The sequence below is a fragment of the Microcebus murinus genome, unplaced genomic scaffold (assembly GCF_040939455.1).
Source record: "Microcebus murinus isolate Inina unplaced genomic scaffold, M.murinus_Inina_mat1.0 scaf004_hap2_Mmur4.0, whole genome shotgun sequence".
NCBI classification, from domain to species: Eukaryota; Metazoa; Chordata; class Mammalia; order Primates; family Cheirogaleidae; genus Microcebus; species Microcebus murinus.
In genome coordinates this window covers 666,264-692,015 of record NW_027438950.1, presented here as the reverse complement: position 1 = coordinate 692,015, position 25,752 = coordinate 666,264, and the positions used below count along the sequence as shown (strand labels likewise).

The 25,752-nt window shown below is 36.7% G+C and overlaps 1 protein-coding gene across 1 annotated transcript in view; it reads left to right on the top strand.

Moving 5' to 3' along the window:
* Positions 1 to 5,038: 5,038 nt before the first annotated feature.
* LOC142866387 (uncharacterized) overlaps positions 5,039 to 25,752 on the top strand; it is a 35,171-nt gene continuing 14,457 nt past the window's right edge. The window contains exons 1-2 of the mRNA XM_075999755.1: positions 5,039 to 5,201; positions 16,482 to 17,666. Of these exons, the coding sequence (XP_075855870.1) occupies positions 5,075 to 5,201; positions 16,482 to 17,666 (1,312 nt within the window). The 5' untranslated portion in view covers positions 5,039 to 5,074. The remainder of the gene's footprint in view (positions 5,202 to 16,481; positions 17,667 to 25,752) is intronic.

Sequence of the window (25,752 nt, the reverse complement as noted above, 5' to 3'; positions counted from 1 at the left end):
TATGGCAGGGTCAACAGGGAAGGATTTCGACTGGGGTGCGGGGTTCATGCATGGGAGGAGCTGTAGGCCCTGTGGTCCCCGTCCCTCCCCTCTGGTGTTAAAATTACTCTAAGGCACCCCTTGAAGACACGATAGAGGCCGGGCACAGAGGTTCACGCCTGTCATCTCAGCACTCTGGGAGGCCCAGGAGGGAGAAGCACTGGAGGTGGGGAGTTTGAGACCAGCCTGAGCAAGAGTGAGGCCCTGTGTCTACTAAAAATAGAAAAAAATTAGCTGGAAAATTAAATATGTATGTATACACACACACACACACACACACATATATATATGTATATATATATACTAGCCAGGTGTGATGGCACATGCCTGTACTCCTAACTACTTGAGAGGCTGAGGCAGGAGGATCGCTTGAGTCCAGGAGTTGGAGGTTGCTGTGAGTGAGGCTGACACCACGGCACTGTAGCCCTGGGTGACAGAGCGAGACTCTGTCTAAAAAAAAAAAAAAAAAAAAAAAAAAGACAGAGTTTATTAGACCAAAGAGAGATTTATGGATCAGAGAGCAATCTTCCATGGTTTGTTTCTGGGGTCCACCAGGGGGGCTTGAAGCAAAGACTTTCAGATAGATAAGGACAAAAGACTATTTGTTTTGAGGCCTTAAGTGTATTCCTCTGCATTTAGCAGTTGCTGCACAAGTTACAAGACAGTAAATATAAAGACAATGGAAAAATCCCTGCAAACTACAGTCCACTTTTCCTTTGTCTATCTGTTCCATCTGATTATATTTAGCTTTTATTCTGTACCATTTTCTTTCTTATTTATTTATTTATTTGGAACAGAGTCTTGCTCTGTCACCCAGGCTAGGGTGCCATGGCATCAGCCTAGCTCACAGAAACCTCTACCTCCTGGGCTCAAGCTATCCTCCTGCCTCAGCCTCCCTAGTTGCTGGCACTACAGGCATGGGCCACCGTGCCTGGCCAATTTTTCCTATATAGTTTTAGTGGACCAATTAATTTCTTTCTATTTTAGTAGAGCCAGGGTCTCACTCTTACTCAGGCTGGTCTCGAACTCCTGACCTTGAGCAATCCGCCTGCTTCAGCCTCCCAGAGTACTAGTGCTAGGTGAGCCACCACGCCCGGCCTTACATTTTTCTTTTAAAATCATGATAGTTAAAAGAACGAGGTGGGCCAGGTGTGGCAGCTCAGGCCTGTAATCCCAGCACTCTGGGAAGCTGAGGCAGATGGATTGCTGAAGGTCAAGAGTTGAAAACCAGCATGAGCAAGAGTGACCTCGTCTATACTATGAATATAAAGGAATTAATTGGTTAACGAAAAATGTGTATAGAGAAAATTAGCTGAGGATGGTGTGCATGCCTGAGGTCCCAGGTACTCAGGAGGTTGAGTCAGGAGGATCGCTTGATCCCAGGAGTTGGAGGTTGCTGTGAGTGAGGCTGATGCCACAGCACTCTAGCCTGGGTGACAGAGCAAGGCACTGTGAGAAAGAAAGAAAGAAAGAGAGAAAGAGAGAGAGAGAGAGAGAGAGAGAGAGAGAGAAGGAAGGAAGGAAGGAAGGAAGGAAGGAAGGAAGGAAGGAAGGAGAGAAAGAGAGAGAAAGAAAGAAAGAAAGAGAAAGAAAGAAAGAAAGAAAGAAAGAAAGAAAGAAAGAAAGAAAGAAAGAAAGAAAGAAAGAGAAAGAAAGAAAGAAAGAAAGATAAAAGAAACAGGGTGGGCCCATCACCTAAATTCTGGAAATTATGGGGACTTTAGTATTCACCTCCCAGGGTATTATGAGAACTCCCAAACTTGGAACTTTCCAGCACTGTAACACAGTGATCCACCAGTTATGGCGAGTTGTAGAATTATTTTATTATGTGTTACAATGTAGTAATCTGAAATTCACAAAAAAAATGCAATGTAATTGAATCATCCCCAAACCATACTCCAACTCCCCAGTGTGGGGGGAAATTGTCTTCCTTGAAAATGGTCCCAGGTACCTGTAATAAGGTTGGGGACCACTGATGCAACATACTTGCGAACACATCCTACATGCCCAGGAAATGTAGCATTAAGCCATGGCTCATGTTGTTTTCGAAATGCAGACTTACTCAGACACCGCCGTTTTCTCTAGCCTCTGTAATCTTTTAATAGAATGCCATGTTTCAGGATGGCAATTGGTGGTCTTCACTTTGGATCAGAAGTATTTTTGTCATAAGAGTGTTGGGTGTGATGCTCTCTATGTGCTGTTCTTGCTGTCTATAGTTGAGTGCTTCTCATAAGTGGGTCTAGGAGAAGCAACGTCAGCATTCACAGGGGACTTTTTCAGGAAGCCAATTCATGGACCCCTTGGATGAATTCCTTGGCTCTAGGATCACATTACTTAGAGTGGGCTCCAGATTACCAAATGATTTGTAGGCACATTCTAAGAGATTCTCCCTCCAGGCACCATCACCTGTGCCCTCTCCCACAGAGTGTCCATTGGTCTAGGTGGGACCATGGATGTGATTTTAATGAAGTGCCCACATGGTGCTAAGTTGCAGCTAGGGGAAAATACAAGGGCTCTGAGATATATCCACGAGACTTGAATTCACACATTGTTCCAAAGGAAGGCCACAGGCCCTGCTCTGCTTGTGTTTTATAAGGACAGGTCTGTGTGGTCCATATATCCACTCCTGTGCAAAAATTGCTGATGACTGTGGTAGGGAAGGGGAGCTGAGAGTAGGAAAGAAAAGACTCAAATTTTGATATTTATGTAGGAGTTTGACGCTCCTTACTCTCTCTTGTAATAAAGGACAAGGCAGTGTCAATTTTTTCTGCACTTCATGGTCTTTTTGCTCTGGGTGTGGAAGTATCAGGGGGAAGGGTTGTGCTGACACCTTTAGATGCATACTCTCAGGATGCAAGGGTGAATTTTCCAGATAATCTTAACACAGAAGGAATTTCAGAGAAGGAAGCAGACTAAGAAATGGCTGGTTCTCAGGTGAATGTGTCCCAGGTCAGGGGCTGTATTCACTTTTCCTCTCGGAATGTCATGTTCAGACTTTGCAAACTTGAATTTTTCTCCTTTGATTTCTGTACCTAATCTGTTCATCTCAACTGCTTTTTTTTCCCCTTTTCTTAAAGATAGTCAAGAATCTCTGAAAAATTCTTTTTGTCTATATACTAGAGCCTTCTTTCCATCCAGGCTTCTTGTAGGCCATCAACAATTGTCACCATACATTTATAACCTCCAATATTAAAAATATTCCCTTTGTAGCTGTTGAACATCTTGGAAGCAGAATCTTGGATGCCCAAGATTACTATTAGATATGAGTTCAGTCTCTAGGATATCAGTGAATACGGATAACATGTACCATTTAGGTTTTATCTACATGCTCCGTCAGTTCGGTGTAAAATAAGATTAATAGAATACACATTAATTGTTCAGAATAACTCAGAACATTCTGAGAAAAAGAATAATTAGAAGAGACTTCCTCTGTAGGATACTAAAGAAAGACTATTTAAATACCTCATTAGAGATTACAGAACAAAATAGATATCAGTAGCTTGAACTTTGCATAAAACTGATGTTCAGGATTAGATTCAGACTATAATTTACTTTTTTCCTTTGGCTAAAAATATCGAAATATCACAGCAGTGGTGGTATGTCTGTGTGCATTGACACCTGATACTAATTTGTTGTATTATAGTTGACATTAATTTTATTCACTTGGCTAACGTGTTTTCTATCATTTTTCTAGTATAGAGTTAATTATTTTTTTTCTTAATTATTAAATACCTTGGGTAGTTTTACCTAATCATGGGCATAAACCATCATATTTTATCTGGAAGCTCCCGTTTTCTTTTTAGATTCCCTTTGCATATAACCTGCTTTGGAAAATAAAGGCTCTCATCTTTCTTTCCTGGTTAGATGAACTGAGATAAAGGTAGGCTCTGCTGCTTTCCAATTGTTTGAAAAATATTCCCTTTTGGCCAGAAGCGTTGATGTCACTGCTGAGCTTGTTAGAAATTCAGCAACTCAACTTCGCCCCAGATATTTGAAATGAAAATCTATTTTAATAGGATTTGTAGTTCATTGTTGTACATATTGAAATCTTTGTAACACTGAAGAAGTATTAATACCATGTAATTGAACATGACTTTTCTATCTGAAAAATATACATGACTTGTGCTGTATGATATAAATATAGTACTCAAAAATATAAATGCCTGTGTTGGTAACTTGAATTTTATACCTTATCTGTCAAAAAACTATAATATCTACATGAGTTTTGTGGACCTTATGTCATTGTCTCTCCCCAGAGTCAGATAAAACATTAGAGAATATTTCTGTGTTAAAAATTGTCGTTTTGAATAATTCCAGTTACTCATATGAGTCAGAACCAGTTCTCTTTACTCTGTTATTTCACCAACAGTGAAATCTCCACATGACCACTTGGTAAATATGTGTTTCATTTTGTTTTGTTTTTCAGGGACTGTTGACATTCAGGGATGTGGCCATAGAATTCTCTCTGGAGGAGTGGGCATGTCTTGACAATGCTCAGCGGAATTTTTATAGGGATGTGATGTTAGAGAACTACAGAAATTTGGTGTTTGTGGGTAAAGATCATCTCAATACATAATTTTTATTCCCCACTAAGAATTTTATATTCTACTTATGCAGAATTTTTCTGGGATTTTCTGCTTTGCATGAGTGAAGTTCAGATGTTTGTTTCCAAGGAAAAATTGAAATTTCTTGGTATAGGAAAGAAAATCTTCAATCATTTTTATCTTGACATTAAACTTTCTCTTTCTTGAACTGATCAGTATCTTTCACTCTTCGTTAGTGATAATTCCAAAAATTTGGTGGCGTAAGATTTTGTTGCTCACAGTTTACAATCCAATTTCCACCACCAATATTTGATTCCACAAGTATTGGGTAATGGAGCTAAGAACCCCCCAAATTTTAAGTACTTTCTAAATATTATAAAGTGTCTGTCAGGCATTAGTGTTTTGGGATTAATTTCTTTTTAGGGTCTTCTGTACTGTTCCCATTTCTCTACTGAGCACAGTACACCATTGGTAATGGAAGAATCTCAAAAATGTCATGTCACTTTTCTTCAAATAAAACAGGTCTTGTTGCCTCTAAGCCAGACCTGATCACCTGTCTGGAGCAAAGAACAGAGCCCTGGAAAGTGAAGACAAATGAGACAGTCGCCAAACACCCAGGTAGGTGGCAGTGAATGAAGCAGGTGACGGACAGGAGAGAGGTCCAAATGTCAAGGAGGAAGCCAGATCTTGAAAAGTGGTTTGCAAAACTCTGCTTCCATGGTTCTGGCAAGCTTGAGTTTCCTTATCTTAATCTTTGATACAGGCTTCCCTGTCCCTTACCGTTAAATTATCTAAGGACTTTATTTCTCTTCAGTGTAGTTAATTTAAGGTTAGAGTGAGAACAAAAGCCCTGCTCATGATTTATAAGGGACTGCAGGTACTGACTGCTTTCCATTCCATTGCAGACATGGAAATATGTGTGTATATTTAATAAAATCTATGGTAAAGCATTTTTTTTTGAGACAGAGTGTCACTCTGTCAACCTGGGTAGAGTGCAATGGCATCTTGGAAGCTCACTGCAGCCTCAAAGTCTTGGGCTCAAGTGATCCTCCTGCCTCAGCCTCCTGAGTAGCTAGAACTATAGGCATGTTCCACAGTCTCTGGATAATTTTTCTATTTTCAGTAGAGACGGGGTCTTGCTCTTGCTCAGACTGTTCTTGAACTCCTGAGCTCAAGCGATCCTCCCCCCTTGGCCTCCCAGAGTGCTAGGATTACAGGTGTGAGGCATCACACCTGTCTACAAACCATTTTTTAATTTCTCTGCATTTATTGCATCACGTCTGAAATGTGTGAGTGTTGTGGTGATATTGGTATTTGGGACAGAAATCCCAGGATGACCACAAGCAGATGTCGTATGTTTTCTGCTTTATGATTTGTTATCCTTTGTGAAAGGATTAAATGTTGTTTCTACAGAAATTCATACTTATCATCAGAACACTTAGTATTGCCCTAAATCTAGGGAAATATATTGTTATTTTACTTCAAAATTGTGTTTTTACTGTGAATATTGTGAATTTAAATGTGTTTCTACAGAAATTTATACTTATTATCAGAACACTTAGTATCTCCCTAAATCTAGGGTAATATATTGTTATTTTACTTCAAAATTGTGTTTTTATTGTGAATATTGTGAATTTAAATGTGTTTCTATAGAAATTCTTACTTATTATGAGAACACTTAGCATTTTTATTGTTACTTCATTTCAAAATTGTGTTTTTATTGTGAACTCTGATTAATGATTTAACTCTATGTGCCCAAATTTCTCACTTTTAATATAGTTTAATGTATCTACTCCCTACATTTCTTAAAAATGTTTGGGGCTCTTAGAACAGTGCTGAGTGTGCATTAAACTTCTCGTTTGTACTTTTACTCACTCTGATTCTATCATTTTCTCTTCTTTAGTCTGATGCTTACTGGGGCTGTGTCATTCACAGGTTTATATGTGTGTATATATGTGTTTGTGTGTGTCATGAATTTTCTTCACAAATAAGAATAGCGTAACTATATAATTATTATGGATAATGTAAGGATTTGATGTGTTTATATGTTTTGAAATGATTAACATAACCAAGTTAGTGAAAATATATATGACCTCACAGTTACTTATTCTTTTTTGTATGTGTTGTCAGAATACTTATGGTCTATACTCAGCAAATTTTCAGATGCAAAACATTATTATCTATAGACACCATGGTGTAGATTAGGTCTATGACACTTTTGGATCTTGTAACTTAATGTTTGTGCCCTTGAAAAACATCTATGCTTTTTTTTTGAGACAGAGTCTCCCTTTGTTGCCCAGGCTAGATTGAGTGACTTGGCATCAGCCCAGCTCACAGCAACCTCAATCTCCTGGGCTCAAGCAATCCTCCTGCCTCAGCCTCCCAAGTAGCTGGGACCACAGTCATGCACCACCATGCCTGGCTAATTTTTTGTATATATATTTTTAGTTGGTTTATTAGTTACTTTTGATTTTTTTAGTAGAGTTGGGATCTCGCTCAGGCAGGTTTCAAACTCCTGACCTCAAGCAATCCACCCACCTCGGCCTCCCAGAATGCCAGGATTACAGGCGTGATCCACCGCACCCGGCCTAGGGTAGTTTCCTTGACGTCAGTTTATTGTGTGTTTGATTTCACCTAGGTATTATAATTTTATATGACATTACAACTCTCTGCATACACTTTAAGTCAATATGTGGTTCAATGAAAACAGGCGTCCTCAAACTACGGCCCGCGGGCCATGTGTGGGTGTTTTTGCCCATTTTTTTTTTTTATTTCAAAATAAGATATGTGCAGTGTGCATAGCAATTTGTTCATAGTTTTTTTAAAACTATAGTCCTGCCCTCCAATAGTCTGAGGGACAGTGAACTGGTCCCCTGTTTTTTTTTATTAATTAATTAATTTAACTAATTTATTTTGTTTTAGCATATTATGGTGGTACAATTGGTAAGGTTACGTATACAGCCCACGCCCTGTCTCCCCCCTCAAATCAGAGCCTAAAGCGTGACCATCCCCAAAACGTTGCACATCTCACTCATTGTGTTTGTATATGCCCATCCCGTCTTCCCCCCTTCCATCTGCCCGACACCCGATAAATGTTATTCCTATATGTCCACTGAATTGTTGATCCGTTAATACCAATTTGCTGGTGAGTACCTGTGGTGCTTCCTTTCCCATTCTTGAGTTACTTCACTTAGTAGAATGGGTTTCAGCTCAACCCAGGATAATACAAGAGGTGCTATATCACCATTGTTTCTTAAAGCTGAGTAGTACTCCATGGTATACATATACCGCCATTTTATTAATCCACTCATGAATTGGTTGTTTCCACAACTTTGCAATTGTGAATTGTGCTGCTATAAACATTCGAGTGCAGGTGTCTTTTTTCATAAAGTGACTTTTGATCTTTTGGGTAGATGCCCAGTAGTGGAATTGCTGGATCAAATGGTAAATCTACTTGTATCACTTTGAGGTATCTCCATATTGCTTTCCACAGAGGTTGAACTAGTTTGCAGTCCCACCAGCAGTGTAGGAGTGTTCCTCTCTCTCTGCATCCATGCCAGCATTTATTTTTGGGGGACTTTTTGATAAAGGCCATTCTCACTGGAGTTAAGTGATATCTCATTGTGGTTTTGATTTGCATTTCCCTGATAATTAGAGGTGTTGAGCATTTTTTCATATGTTTGTTGGCCATTATTCTGTCTACTTTTGAGAATTTTCTGTTCATGTCCTTTGCCCATTTTTTGATAGGGTTGTTTGATTTTTTTTCTTGCTGATTTTCCTGAGTTGTAAATAGATTCTATTTATCAGCCCTTTATTGGATGTGTAGCTTGCTAAATTTTTCTCCCATTCTGTGGGTTGTCTGTTTGCTCTCTTGACAGTTTATTTGGCTGTGCAGAAGCTTTTTACTTTGATCAGGTCCCATTTATTTATTTTTGTTGCTGCTGTGATTGTCTTTGGAGTCTTCTTCATAAATTCTTTGCCTAGGCCAATGTCTAGAAGAGTATTTCCAATGTTTTCCTGTAGAATTCCAATAGTTTCATACCTAATGATGAACTCTGTTACCCAGCGTGAGTTGATTTTTGTGAGAGGTGAAAGGTGTGGGTCCTGTTTCAGTCTTCTACATGTGTCTATCCAGTTTTCCCAGCACCAGTTATTGAATAAGAATTCTTTTCCCCAATGTATGTTTTTGTCTGCTTTGTCAAAGATTAATTGGCTATATGAGGATGGTTTTATATCTGGGTTCTTTGTTCTGTTGCACTGGTGAATGTCTCTGTTCTTGTGCCAATACCATGCTCTTTTAATGACTATAGCCTTGTAGTGTAATTTGAAATCTGGTAAATTGATACCTCCTATTTTGTTTTTATTGCCTAGGATTGATTTTGCTATACGGGATCTTCTCTGGTTCCATACAAAACGTAAAACTATTTTTTCTATATCTGTGAAAAATGATGATGATGTTTTAATAGGGATTGCATTGGCTCTCTAGGTCACTTTGGGTAGTATTGACATTTTAACAATGTTGATTCTGCCAACCCATGAGCATGGTATTTTCTTCTTTCTACCTGTTTACATCCTCTGCTATTTCTTTCTTCAGTGTTTCATAGTTCTCCCTGTAGAGGTCTTTTGCCTCCTTAGTTAAATATATTCCAAGGTACTTCATTTTCTTTGTTGCTATTTGGAATGGAATTGAGTCTTTGATTTGGTTCTCACTTGTACTGTTGTTGGCGTATATGAATGCCTCTGATTTCTGTGTATTGATTTTTTTATCCTAAGACTTTACCAAATTCTTTTATCAGTTCAAGGAGTCTTTTGGTTGAATCCTTGGGGTTTTCTATGTATAATATCATGTCATCAGCAAAGAGTGAGAGTTTGATCTCTTCTGCTTCCATTCGGACGCCCTTAATTCTGCTTTCTTATCTGATTGCTGTATCGAGGAATTCCAGCACTATGTTGAAAAGGAGTGGAGATAGTGGGCATCCTTGTCTTGTTCCAGTTATAAGTGGGAATGCTTTCAATTTTTCTCCATTCATTGTGATATTGCCTGTGGGTTTGTCATATATGGCTTGTATCATTTTTAGGTAAGCCTATGCCTATTTTGGTGAGCGTTCTTATCATAAAAGTGTGTGGAATTTTGTCAAATGCTTTTTCTGCATTTATTGAAGGATCATGTCGTCTTTGTTTTTGCTTTTTTTTTACATGGTGAATTACATTTATAGATTTGCGTATGTTGAGCCATCCCTGCATCCCTGGGATGAAGCCCACTTTCTTGTGATGGATTACTTTCTTGACAAGCACCTGGATTACATTGGCTAGGATTTTGTTGAGAATTTTTGTGTCTATATTCATAACGGATATTGGTCTGCAGTTTTCTTTTTGTTGCGTCTTTCCTGGTATTTGTATCAGAGTTATGTTCACTTCATAAAATGTGTTGAGGAGGATTCCATCCTTCTTGATCTTGTGAAATAATTTTTGCAGGATAGGCACCAATTCTTCTTTGTAGGTGTGGTAAAATTTGGCTGTGAAATCATCTGGTCTAGGACTTCTCTTTTTAGGAAGGTTTTTTTTATTGCTGTTTCCATTTCAGTACTTGATATTGGTCTGTTCAGGAATTCTATTTCTTCCTGGTTGAGCCTAGGGAGGCTGTGTGTTTCTAAGAAATTGTCCATTTCCTCCACATTTTCCAGTTTGTGTGCATAGAGGTTTTTGTAGTATTCATAAATGATATCTTGTATCTCCATGGCATCAGTTGTAATTTCTCCTTTATTCCTGATGGAGTTTATTAGAGATTTTTCTTTTCTGCTTTTGGTTTGTCTAGCCAAAGGTGTGTCAATTTTGTTTATTTTTTCAAAGAACCAACTTTTTGGGTTTTTTTCCATATAGCTTCCCTATTGTCAATTTCGTTTAGTTCTGATTTGATCTAATGATTTCACTTCTTCTGCTGATTTTGGGGTCGGTCTGTTCCTTTTTCAGCTCTTTGATACGATGCATTAGGTTATCTGTTTGTGATCTTTTTGACTTTTGAATATAGGCATTTATGGAAATAAACTTTCATCTCAGGACTACCCTAGCTGTGTCCCACAGGTTTTGGTAACTTGTGTCTCCTTTGTCATTTAGTTCAAAGAATCCTTTGATTTCCATCTTGATTTCCCGGTTTATGAAGTGATCATTGAGCAGAAGGTTGTTTAGTTTCCATGACTTTGTGTAGAAATGAGAACTCCTGTGAGGATTGATTTCTACATTTTTTCCATTGTGGTCTGAAAAAATACATGGTATAATTTCTATTTTTTTAAATTGTGGGAGACATGTTTTGTGTCCTAGGATATGGTCACTCTTAGAGAATGGCCTATGAGCTGATGAGAAGAGTGTATATTCTGTGGTTTTGGGGTAGAATGTCCTGTAAATGTCAGTCACGACCATTTGTTCTAGAGTTCTGTTTTAGTCAATTATTTCTCTGTTGATTTTCTGTTTGGAGGATCTGTCCTGTGCTGTCAGTGGGGTGTCAAAGTCTCCGACTATTATGGTGTTGTTGTTTATCCATTTGTTTGGATCAAGTAGAGTTTGCTTTATGAATCTGGGTGCACCAAGGTTGGGTGTATATATATTTAGAGCTGTTATGTCTTCTTGTTGACCTGTACCCTTCAACATTATATAGTGACCTTCTTTCTCTTTTATTACTTTTGTTGAGTTAAAAATAAGTTTTCTGTAATTAGCACCACCACGCCAGCTTTCTTTTGGCTTTTGTTTGCTTGAAATATTGTTCTCCACCCCTTTACCTTTAATCTAACTGCATCCTTGCAGGTTAGATGTGTTTCCTGAATGCAGCAGATACTTGGCTTGTATTTTTTGATCCATTTGGCCAGCCTATGTCTCTTGAGTGGGGAGTTCAAGCTATTTACATTTATTGAGATGACTAATGGGTGGGGGCAGATTTCTGTTCATTATATTGGGTTGAACTTGGTTCCTTTGTTTCCTCTCTTGAGCCATTGTGGTATCTGGGCTTTGGTCTTTAGCTTTGAGTAGATTTACATTCGTGAGTGTTTATTGTGCTGATCCGTGGGTAACACTGTTTTGAGTACTTCTTAAAGGGCTGGTTTTGTCTTGGTGAATTCCCTCAGACTTTGCTTATCTGAGAATGTCTTGATTTCTCCTTCATATACAAAACTTACTTTTACAGGGAATAAGATTCTAGGCTGGGCATTATTCTGTTTCAGAAGAGTGAGAATGGTACCCCAGTCTCTCCTTGCTTGTAAAGTTTCAGAAGAGAAGTCTGGAGTTATTTGGATCACTTTTCCTTTGTATTTTACTTGCTTCTTTCATCTTACAGCTCATAGAAGGGCCTCTGTAGTTGATATTTTGGTCGGTCTGATGACTGCATGTTGTGACGTCTTCCTGTTTGCATTGAATCTCCCAGGGGTCCTCAGAGCTTCTTGAACTTGTATCTGAAGATTTTTAGAAAGGCCTGGGAAATTTTCCTCTATTATATCTTCTAATAGCTTGTCCAACCCTTGAGTGTTGTCTTCTTCCCCTTCTGGGAACCCTATGACCCTCACATTAGGTTTCTTCACATAATCCCACATCTCTCGTAGGCTTTACTCTTTTCTTTTGTTTCTCTGTTCTATGTCTGTAACTGGTTTATTTAATTGGAAGGTGTCATCTTCAATCTCTGAAATTTCCTTCTGTTTGTTCTACCCTGTTCTTGAGGCTTTCCACTGTGTTTTGTAGTTCTCTGAATTGATTCTTCATTTACAGGTGTTTCGTTAGATTTTTCTTCAGTGTTTCTATTTCTTTAGTGAGTTTTTGTTCCCGGTCCTGGAGTCTTTTTGTGTTTTCTTTGTGTTGGTTGTCCCAGTGTTCTAGCAAGTCGTTGAATTTTCCTATGATCCACATTTGAAATTCTTTTTTTGTCATTTTAGAGGTCTGATTTTGATTATTGCCCATATCTAAGGGTCCGGTGCTCCTCTTTGGGGGTGTGCTTTCTGTTTTGTTCCTCACATTTCCAGAGTTCCTCCACTAATTTCTTCCCATCTGGATCAGTTGTTGCTTCTTGCCTTTAGGTTTTTGTTTGGATACTGACACACCTTGTTTAGTCTCTGAGCCAGTAGGTGGTTTCTGTGGGTGAGATTCAACCACACCGTGTATGATGGATCAGTAGGTGCCATGAAGAGGGTGTGCAGGGTGTCCTCCCTGTCAGCAGGTGGTGCTTGCTTGGAGGAGCAGGCTATACTGTTGTTTTTGGGTGTTGTATCCAGCTCTTGTTCCAATAGAAAGGCACTCCAGTGCCTCAGGTGGTGGGTCGGTCCCTGGGACTTCTGGATGTATCCTCATTCTCCCCCTCAGTGGGGACTGATCTTGGAGTGAGTCTGGGCAGAGCTGGGTTGGGTCAGTCTGCCCTCAGGCACCACCAATGCCATCAACAGGGGTCAAAGTTCTGTTCTCTGCTTCCTGTAAAAGCTGTCAGGGAGGGGCACTCTGGGCTGATGTCGGCAGGTCTCTCCTACCACTGGGGAGCCCACCAGCAGTCTGAGATGCAAGGGAGGGGAAAGTTAACAGTTCAACCTACCCTTGCCGCTGGTCTTTAGGCTACTCAGGAGGTCTCTGCTTCCAGTTCTCCTCCACAACCTCCTCCCATGGGGTCTCTGGTAGTCTCCGGTACCCCTCCTTCCAACCCTCGCCGGCTGTATACTTGTCTGCTTGCTTCTTTCTCTTATTTTTCAGAGTCTGTCTTTTCTGCAGAGACAGTCTGCCTGGCAGTGTTTCTCATCCACCATCTTGCTGATCCCCAAAATTCTAAATGAAGAACTACCGTTTGATCCAGCAATCCCACAATCTGGAATCTACCCAATGTAAAAACGTCATCTTAAAATAAAGATATCTTGACTTGAATGTTTATGGCCTAAAGATTTACAATTGCAAAGATGGGGAAACAACCTCGGTACTTACTAATACATATATATAAATATATGTATAAATACATATAAAAATTAGTGTATGTATACAATGGAGTACTGCTGAGTCTCAAAAAATCAGTGGTTAAATAACGCTTGTATTATCCTGGATTGTGTTGGAGCCCATTCTTTGAATTAAAGTATCACAAAAATGGAAAAGCAAGCACCACGCATACTCATTATCATATTGTTGCCAATTGATCAACACCTACGTTAACAAATGGAAATAAAATTCAGCAGGTATTGGGCAGTAGGAAGTGGGTGTAGGCATTGGGAAAATTGACTCCTAATGGATGTGGTGCACACAATCTATGCATGGGCACAGTTGTAGTCCAATCAGTCAGTGCAAAAGCAATATATGTAATCTAAATGATTTACTCCCATAATATTTCTAAATTAAGAAAAAGAAACAGTTTTGTCAAATGTAAGAAAGTTTTGAAAAACTTCATAACTGTGTATCTCCTTCAGATATAATTTTTATTTTAATTATTGTAAAACCACAAACATGACAACCTGATTTACATTTAATTATTCACATCAGTCTCTTTAAATATATGTCCATCATTATGCAATATATCTCTAGAATATATGTATTGTGTGAAACTAAAATTTAATACACGTGAGAAAACTACCCATTTTCCCCCCTTGCCTAAGTGCTGATAAACTCCATTACATTTTCTGTTTCTCAGGGTGTAACTGGTTTAGAAATATCATACAAGTATAATCATAAAACATCTGATTTATTGTAACTGACATTTCATTAAGCATAATGTCATCAAGGTTTATCTCTACTGTGGACATTATTAGATTATCTGGGTTTTTAAACCTGAGAACTAATCTATTATTTCCAAATTTCTACTTGTATTTGTCCTTTTGTTTAGTAAGGACAGTTTGGGTTGCTTGCATCTACCAGCTTTTGTCAATAATGGTGAAAAAATATATGGGTTTGAAGATACCTCTTTAGTTTACAACATATGCAAGTGTTTATATTTGTGTTTCTCTCTGATTCATTCAGGCAAGAGTCTGTCTTTCTGCCAGTGGAAAACTTCATTGACCACTGTAGGATTTTTTTTTATATGGGGAACTGTGGGTACCTATAGCACTCTTTTTCTTTTTGATGATTGTTCAGATCTTTGCAGTCTCTTGAGATTTCATATTATTTTGGGGATTGCTGTTTCTATTTTTGAAACAAAATAAAATTGAGACTTTGAAAGGAATTGCATTTAACGTGTAGATCACTTTGGACATCTTCACAACATCAGGTCTTCTTCCCTTGAACAAGAACATGTTCAAGAGTGTGTTGTTTATCTTCATATATTTGTGAGTTTTCCTGTGTTTCTTGTGTTATTTATTTACAATTTCATTCAATTCTGGTCAAAATTTAAAGTGTGTGTAAAATTTCAATTTTCTAAAATGGGTTACGACTTGTTTTGTGGCTGAAAAGGTAGTTTTTTAGGAAGAATGATATATGAGCTATCAAGATTGTATATTCTACTATTATTCTATAGAGTGTTCTCTGTGAATCTGTGAGGTGTCATTGCTCTAGAGTGTTTTCTAATCTTCTGTTTTCTTATTAATAATTTGACTGGCTCTATTATTATTGAAAGTGGAATATCAAAGTATCCTATTATTTTGCAGTTCATATCTTCAATTATGTCAATGCTTTTTTTTACATATCTTTGAGAAACTTGATGTGAGGTAAAAATAGATGTCATATATATGTATTATTTTCATAGGTTCTCAGTGAATGACCTCTTTTTATAGTAAATGTCCTTGTTTGTCTCTTGTGGCAGTTTTGACTTGAAGTATATTTTATAAACCATAACATTTTCACTTCAAATGTAATGTGCTGAATATAATTTTGAATTCCACTGCTCTTATATGCTTAAGGTTTTCATGGTATATCTTATGTCCTGCCAGTGTTAGTATATTGTTTTCACCAGGCATGAAGTCAAGTCTCTTTAGAGAGATTATAGTTGGGTTATTTAATCCCTTTATTTAACTTTGTCTTCTGACCAGAGATACTAGTACATAAATATTTCCATAATTTACTCAAAGGGAAGGGCTTACAATTACCCTAATGTTAATTATTTTATATACCTATTGTCACTATTTTTTTCTTTCTTTCCTCTCCATTTGTCCTGCATTGTGCCTCACTGATTTTTAATGACATATCTTTTTTCTTTGCTCATCTTCCTTTGTGTATTTCTAAGAACATTTTCCTGATGTTCGCTATGAGAATTTCCTAAAATGTTTTGAAGTCACAACATATGTTAAACTAGTAACTACTTCACTTCAGTTGCATACAAAATTTTTAACCTTTACATTTGCCCTCAACTTTACAATGTTGATGCCAGTAATTATGTATTTTCATGTTGTATAAAAATTAACATGCGGCAATGATGGCTTTTATTTTCTCTTTCAAATTTTATAGCATAATTAAATGCTTTTACACCATGATTATAATACTGCAGAATTGTATTTTTGATATGTGAATATCTTTCCTTGAGGGTGAGGTAGTTGTCATGGAAGATAGAAGCCAGCCTTTGGAAACACCATCAAAAAAGAGATCTTTGGACACATGTGTCAATAGTCATATTCTCTTTTCACAGGGAATCCAAAAGATGGGATTTTACTACTAAAGTGATTGCTCTATATCAGAGGGGAGGAAGGGCTTTGGTGGGTAAATGTCACAAGCTTTCTTTCCACTTCCATATGGTTGTTGATGTCATTCTCAACTAGGGTGTTATGAATTCATAGCCGTTATGATTTCTCAAAAAGTCATGTTTGCAAGTAGATTTTTAAGGTCATACCTCTATGATGGAAGTGAGATCATGGTATTCTGTTGTGCTTTCTTGCTAATGTGCTTGGTATAGTCATATATATTCAAATTGTGAAGTATATTCACTTGAGTCTAGTTAGTGAAATATTTTGTTATTTTTCTTTCTTTCAGAACTGTCTTCCCATTGCACCCAAGACCTATTGCCAGGGCAGGGCATAAAAGATTCGTCTCAGAAATCAATAATGAGACTATATGGAACCTGTAGCCCTGAAAATGTACACTTAAGAAAAGCCAGGGAGTGTGTGGGTGAGTGTAAGAGGCAGAAAGTATGTTACGATGGTCTTACCCAGTGTTTGTCAAATACCCATAGGAAAAACGTCAAATGTTATAAATGTATAAAAGTCTTTACCAAATCTTCAAATCTCAATATACATAAGATAGAACATACTGGTGAGAAAAGATTCAAATGTAATGAATTTGGCAAGATGATAAACCACAGCTCAGAACCTTCTGGACATAGGAAAATTCATACCGGAGAGAAACCTTACAAGTGTGAAGAATGTGGAAAAGACTTTAAGCATTCCTCCAAACTTACTATACATAAGAGAATTCACACTGGAGAGAAACCCTACCAATGTGAAGAATGTGGGAAGGCCTTTACCCAGCTTGATGTAGTCACTCGACATAAAAAAATTCATAGAGGAGAGAAACCATACAAATGTGAGGAATGTGGCAAAGCCTTTATCTGGCTAAGTGACCTCACTGGACATAAAAGAATTCATACAGGAGAGAAACCATACAGATGTGAGGAATGTGGGAAAGCCTATACCTGGCTCTACAGCCTCACTCGACATAAAAGAATTCATACTGGAGAGAAACCATACAAATGTGAGGAATGTGGCAAAGCCTTTATCTGGCTTAAAGACCTCACTGGACATAAAAGAATTCACACTGGAGAGAAACCATACAAATGTGAGGAATGTGGGAAAGCCTTTACCTGGTGCACACAGCTTAATCAACATAAAATAATTCATAGCGGAGAGAAACCTTACAAATGTGAAGAATGTGGCAAAGCCTTTACCAGGTGTGCATACCTTACTCAACATAAAAGAATTCATACAGGAGAGAAACCCTACAAATGTGAGGAATGTGGCAAAGCCTTTACCTGGTGCACACACCTTACTCTACATAAAAGAATTCACACAGGAGAGAAACCCTACAAATGTGAGGAATGTGGCAAAGCCTTTATCCAGTGCTGGACTCTTACTCAACATAAAAGAATTCACACCAGAGAGAAACCCTACAAATGTGAGGAATGTGGCAAACTCTTTACACAGTTCTCAACCCTTACTCAACATAAAAGAATTCATACTAGAGGGAAACCCTAAACATGTGTAGAATGTGGCAAAGCCTTTATTCGCCTCAGAGACCTCACTCTACATAAATGAATCCATACAGGAGAGAAACCATACAAATGTGAGGAATGTGGCAAAGCATTTTCCCAGTGCTCACCCCTTAATCTACATAAAAGAATTCATATCAGAGAAAAATTCTACAAATATGAAAATTGTGGCAAAGTCTTTAATAACTGCTCACGTCTTATTCCACATCAAAGAAATCATACTAGATAAAAACGAGATAAATATAATGAGTATGTAAGTGCTTTACCAAAGTACTAGCCTTAAAATGCACAACAGTACTTATACTTAAAGTAAAAAAAATAATAATGTAGACTGCTGACAATACCTTTAGTTATAACAGAGATCTTACTGGACATGGGAGAACTTACACTGAAAGAAATGCTCCAATATCTTCTCAAATATTGCTCAACATCACCAAAATTTTAAGAAATAGAAACCCTACAAATATAATGAATGTGAAAATATATTTATGCAAAAGATATACCTTTAAGAAAAACAAACAATTGCTACTTAAAACTACCTTAATACATTTCAGAATGCAATTACTGAAGAATCAAGTCAAAACATATATCAGAGGACTCACAGTGCAATACACTAATGCACTAACACGTTCACACATTTTTTAAAACCAGATTGTTGATTATAGAGAACAACCCAGTTAAAATAGTTGATTTATTTGTATGTCAGCTTTAAAAAAGACAGAGATTTTGTGAGAGTTATAATTACATGTAAAATATACTTTGTGGTCAGGATTTGGTGAAAATGTAATAAAGTATATATTTTTTTCCTATTTTTCACAAGCAAATACTGATATTATTCAACTTTAAATACAATTGATGGTATGCTTTCATTCTTAGCATGTATGTGAATGTGTGTGGTTAATGATAGCTGTATCACATTTGTTAGATGTCTTTCTGTATTAAGTAGGCATTATTCATATACTTTTCCATGGGAAATTAAAAACACTGAGATGTAAGATTTATGAAATGAATAGGTACTATGGAGTTATCTTATAAAAACCAGTATTTCAAGTGATGTATGATGTAGGTATATAGAGTAATATTCTCATTATGATCAGAATGAAAAAATGACAATATTAGAAATAACTTGTTTTACTATTGCACATTATGATAATAAAATAGAATGTAATTTGGAATATTTTTAGATTACATGTAAACTTAATTTGTTTCATTAAATTAAAAATGTTTTTACTGTTTCCAATATGTTGTTCATTGAATAAAGTGCTATTTTGCCAACAACATTAACCTATCCTATGTTACTCAAAGTTGGAGGAAATCGATTGTAAAAATGTACTGTCGGGCTACACAATACAAAGACATCATTTTTGATCCTTTTATCAGTTGCTCTACTTTGAAGAATACTGTTCCCAAAGCTTTTTTTTCATTATGTTTATAATTACCTTGTTACTGTAATGCTTATAATAAATATTTTGCACTTATCAAAAAGCCATACATCTCTGAACACAGAATGAGTAGTTGTTACATTCTATCCTACATTTTTCTTTCTACATGCAACCTGCCTGGCCAGTGAAACAAAAATAAGCATGTTTTTTATTTATATTGAATCAGATATACAAATACATCACGGTTAAGATGAACTATAGTTGTAGTATATTTACAGAGTAAGTAATTATGTTTGTGTGAATGTGGATATATGACTATTTTGAACAGAAAAGAATAATATTAGAAAAAATGGGTAATTTCAAAAGTGTTGAGAATTTACTAGCAAACTAGAAACTTCAAAGATTCTGAAAGGAAATATTTTGTTCGCTTTATGTTGAATTAATTGTTTAAAACTCTAAAGCTTCTGAATCGGAACCTGCCCATGCCAGTGCTCTGTTCTTACATCCTTATTACTCATGCTAGGTCTACTATGTTATTTTATTATTTCAAAGTTCATTAAATATAGCTTGTATGACCTGATCTGCAATTGCAACAAGGATTGTTATAAAACTTAATGGTGCTCATAAAATTACCTGAAGGTATGAGTAATTCCGCAGTGTAGTAATTTCATTTTACTTATTACATTCTATATTTTCATTCTAATTTGGGAAGCATATTGAAAGCACCTTTTTGATTACTGTTTCTTTTACTTTTCTTGATCGAACCAATTGATTTATTGACATTATCAGGCTACTTTGTTCAGGCAAACACTAAGAAGGATTTATAAATTATGGAGTTGATTTTATATTTAAATAGAATAAATAAGGACAGAACAGTGTTAGATATGTAACAGATGCTTCATAAATAGCAGTCAATATTTCTGTGGGAGTGAGCTTGTGGCTCCAGAGAAGAGATTGAAAATGTCCAGGGTAAAAAAATCACTGATTATGCATGTGGAGTGAAGGGACCTACAGAACAACCAACTCTCGGAATTTATAAGTGGAAGTTCTGCTGCTTTCATTTCATAATTATTTCTAATTTTAGGCCATTTTTGTCTTCATTCCCTTCTACAACTGTATCTAAGCCATTCTTCTTTCTGCCTGTGCTTGGGCTACAATATTCTCACTGTTGTACTCACCCCCAGCTAGTTCACACAGTACTTTAAAAGTTCTGATGAGAAGTGTAGAGTTTTTTTTAATTTGGAGGAAAAAAATTAACTAGAGAGCTTGAGACCATTTATAGGCTATACATACAGCATTCTGATTATTTAAGATTAGAGAGATTCAGTGTCCTAAGGTTAAATTTAGAGCCTTAAAGTACAAAGAAAGAAAATCAATTTTTAGTGCCAGAGGATTAAATCCAGAATGCAGTGTTGTTTGCTTTGTAAAAGCAAAATGTTATTACATCCTAACATATAATATCATAAATATGAAAATAATTACAATAAGTAAAGCATTAATTAGTGTATGATGCATATCGTAAATACTATATATAGAAAAATGAGAATTTGGCATTCTCTTAATAGAGAGTTTAGGTAAATAAATAAGTTTGAATATAATTTTCTGTGAATTACTTATAGTACAACATAGGCATCCATCTAGAATCTACTTATGCTTATGTATTTTCATTGTTAGAATATAATAGAATGATTTCTGTGTATTGAAAATAATTGGAACAATCTTTATCTGATATTTGAGTCTTAGATAATTTATTTTACATGACTCTATCTTCTTTCATTTTAATGAGTGCAGTGTGCAACACACAGTTTTCATTTTTAGTCATCTAACTGTGGCCAACAGTTTGGTCACTGACTCTCGGAATCTCAGGGATTATGGCAGTTTTTGATTGAAAATTTCATCAGTGATTTGGGATGCAATCCAATTTCTGTTTTCTGTTCTCACAGTGGCCAGAGGTAGGATAGTCAGCACCACATACCTCTTTAGTGTCTTCTATACCATAATAATCAGCACGAGGAAGTTACAGGCATCTTTATCTTCAAATAAAATCGTCTAAGCCCCTTTCGTGTTCTGTGCTGGATTATGAATCTGTTGGTAATTATCAGAGTTTCCTTGCTTATGATTGACAAATGGAATGACAAAAACAGCACTAAAATGTTATATTTTTGATACAGTTCAGCTAAGCTCATGACAAAGATCCAGGCTCAGTATTTGGAACAGTGCTATACTTCAAAGATTTTACTGATTTGTTCTTGTAATTGACAGATAACATTATTTGTATTTATCATGTAAAATGTGATGTTTTGAAGTACATACACACACAAACACTGTCTAATGCTTAGTCTAGCTAATTAGCAGATGCTTTACTTCCCATATTTATCATGTTTGTGGTGAAGAACACTTATCATTGACTCTCTCAGCATATTTTAAAAATACATCATCATTAAGTATAGTAAGCATGCTGTATACAGTATATCTCTTGAATTTTTTCTTTCTACCCAGCAGAAATAATGTATCCTTTAAAAGACATCCCCCCCCGCCCCGGTTGTACACTTTCCTAAAACCACAGTGCTGTGGCCTATTTACAGGATGGAGTATGAACACAGAACACAGAAGAAAACACAGAGACACATACAAAGATGGTTGACTTGAGTGTTAATACACTGGGTAAGTTATATTTTTATACTCTAAAAAATTGAAGTTACTTCCTTGTACATTACCACCCAGGCATTGCAGCAATGGCCATAAATTCTGGAACACATAGCCTTAAGGACACAGATGTCCCCTACTCAAGGTTTCCAGGTGGTTGCTCTAGGCACCAGGCATAGATCACGCATCAAGATTAGCAAGGATGGGCAAGGCAGCCACAGGGAGCATTTCTCGCCCCCAGTTTCTCTTAGGCTGATCCCCTGCAGCTGTGCCTGGCTTAGGTCACCCCTCCCTTGAGGGGTCTTATCCATCATTGAGTAGCCATCCATTTTTAAGGGGCTTAAGCAGCCTTCAGAGGAACAATGTATTTATCATGTGGCCTCCAGACCCCCACTGCCTTGGGGCTGGGCAGCTCTTGCTTACTTGCAGCTCAGGACCTTTGTTATGCCTCTAGGCAACACCTTGTTTATCACAGAGACCCTGTCCGGAACACATTACTTTCAAACACTCTGAGTAGAGCCCGTACATTACTCACTAAATTTAATTCTTAAACTAGGAATATATAATGTCAGTCCCCTACATCTCCCCCGATTTTATTTAATTTTGAAGGTGAACACACTGGAATACGGCCATGATATTTTATTTTTGCTGTTGCTGAGTTGCTTGCCTTTTTTGCCAGCACCTGTAGATTAAGAGCAAAAAACATAATACAAGGAGAACACCCAAATTATTCCCAACACTACTGAGCATTGTTTTTAATGAAGCCAAAGGATAGGCCTGTGACAATTGACTGGCCAGGCCAGAAAAGAACTCCTCATTATTAAAATCTGGCAGATTGTCCTGAAAAGCAGAGGTGATTTCCTGTACTAATTTTTGGAGGTCACCAGTTAGGTTTTGGCCTCCATTTAACAATTTTCATAATAACATCCAATGTTGACTACTATTGAAAGGAATAGGAGTGACACAAAAATGGGAAGAATTCCAATCACAATGGAAAAAAATATTGAGTTGTCAAAACCTGAATTTGGTCTCCCAGCCACTGAACTGTATTCTGCATCTGAATAATTTTACCTTCCAGGTGAGTATCAATTTCTTGCTGATATTTCCGTAATTTATGTGAAACATCATGCCACTTAGGAACAAAATCATCTGTTTGCACAGAAAGGTGTAATGCAACCCCAGCAATAGCAACTGAGGAAGCAACAGCTATTAAGCCAACTACTGCCATGATTGTCAGACCAATGACTCTTTTTATTCTACAAGCCAGAGGAGTTATTTTATTTAAAAGAGTGGTGACCAGGACTGAATCGCCCCAAGGTCGAGATAGGTTGACAGGCAACCATATCTCCTTACGAGCCTTGAGAAAATACAGACTATGTAAGGATTTGTTAAAAGTAGCCCCATGAAGTGAAGTTTATACAAGTAAATAGGGCACAATTACCAGGAAAGTCAGCTTTCCTGCAGACTGATTCCAATAAACAGTTCCCATGAGTAAAAGATAAGGATAAGGAACACATGCCAGTAAAGTTTTAGAATGGCGATGATGGAGGTGTCTGACAAATGATGATGTCTTAGGAGCCTCCAGGAGAGTTCTCAGAAAATCAGCAATATGACATGTTTAACTTTCCACTGAAAATCCAAATCTAAAACAATGAAACATAGACATGGAAATGGTGGGATTTACCATATGTAGAGAGACATATTCATATGCATTTAACTATAAAGCCAGATATTTTGGGGAATAGATAATAGACACAAAGAAATGATCCTCTCTTGAAAGTTGATATGTAAATTGGTCATTTTCTTCCTTTATTTTCATTTCTGTATCTTTACTCCAGTATAAAATATTTGGAATGTGGCTTATTTGTGTATTACATCAAATACCCATTTTTTATTCCTGTGCAATCATCTTATTTGGTCATTGTTATTTATTTTGCTATGTTTTTGTTTTAATTCACAAATAATTGTATATGAATATGTTAGACACAGTGTGATGATTTTATCTAGGCATACTTTGGGAAAGATATGATAAAACTAATTGACATTTCTCAAAACAGAGAAATCAATGTTCAACAGATATATGTGAAAATGCTCAACCTATCTAATCATCATGGAAATGAAAGTTAAAGCCACAATGAGCTATTAACTCACATGTGTGAGAATGCCTGTTCTCAATAGAATGAATGCTAAGTGATCGTGAGGATGTGGAGAAAAGAAACACTTGCATATTGTTGCTGTGAATATAAATTAGGACAGACAAATTTATTTGTATTTCAATAAATTTGGGGGGGCTCCAGTCGTGTTTCTCTCTTTGATAAATGTATGAATTATATAGTGTTAAATTGAGGACATTTAGTGCATTATTCATTCAATGAATACAGTTTTCACGCTGTAGATGAGATTTGGTCCCTTAATCCCAATCACCCTCCTCCCTTCTGAGTCTTAAAAATGTATTTTCTCAATACAGCCTTTGTACAAAATAGTATGGTGATTCCTCAACAATGAAAATTGAATTACCATATGATCCATCACTCCCGTTTCTAGATGCATATTCAATTGAAACAAAACCAGCATGTAAAATATATATCTTTCCTTCCATATTCATTACAACATTATTCATTCTAGCCCAGGTATAGAAGCAGTTTAAGTGTCCACCAGTACATGAGTGGATAAAGAAAATGAGCTGCATTTACACAATGAGCTGTCAAACAGAATGAAATTCTGTCATTTGTGACACCATGTTTTGAACTGGAGGACATGATGCTAAGTAAAGGAAGCCAGGCACAGAAAAACAAATACAGTATGATATCACTTATCTGTGGAATCTAAAGAAAGCTGATTTCATAGTGGGCAGTGTGGTTACCACAAAGAGTGGGATGAGGAAAGAGAAAATCAAAGGGTACAAAGTGTCAGTTTGTTCATTTTTTAAAATTCATAGACCTCTAAATAGAAGAACCCTGGTATTCTTACCTAAATATATCTATTGAATTGTAATAATCTTCTAATGCTGCCATTATGGACAATATAATAATTTATATTTTTAATGTATAATTTATCCTAAATTTGAAATTTCCCCTAAAGTCACCCTAACTCTAACTTCCTGGCATGAGATAACTAAATCAAAATTTATTGATATATTTTTAAGTTTTAAATAATCTTGACATTTTTGCTTAATTTAGTTTGCAATCATTACTTGATTGACCTTTATATTTGCTTTGCGACTCAATATTTGGTATTTTTATAAAGTTAAGGAAAGATGTATGGTTTTTATTTTTATATTTTTTATTTCAAAAAAATATGAGAGTACAAACACTTTAGTCACATTTTTTATATTTTCCTCTACCTAGCAAGGGTTAGAGGTATGCCCTTACCCTCCATGATGATCAAGGCTTCCCTTAGATGTGGGTCTACCTGCAAACCCGTAAATCCCTCTTTGAACAGCACCACCATTTGTGCACCATAGTTTTAATCTGTCAGTACCAATTAGATGGCGAGTACATGTGGAGCCCTTTCTTCTGATCTTGTGTCACTGCACTTTGCATAATGGGCTCACTCAATCCAGGAAACCATAAGCAGTGCTAGCTCACTGTCATTACTTAAAATTGAATAATATTTCATTGTAAACACATACCAAATATTAATAATCTACTCAAGAATTGAGGAGCTCTTGGATGGTTTTATTATTTTTTCACTTTAAAATTGTAACATGCTCATTAATTTTATTTCACCAGCATTTGTATCTTCGGAGGTGTAGGTTCTTATCAAATAATCAACAGGTGTCCTGGGAATTTCATCACGGTGTAGGAGCTCCCTCTATGAAAGCCCATGAAGGAGGGTGAACTGCAATGCAGATTAAAGCTAATGATGTATTAATCCCTTAGGATCACCTAGATCACTTTGTAAATCTTATTATGCCTTGGCTAGGGAAATGCTAGATTGATAAAGCATTCCCTCCTTCCTCAGGTATACAAGTGGCTCAGGGTTTAATTAAGGATGGAGCAGCACCAAAATG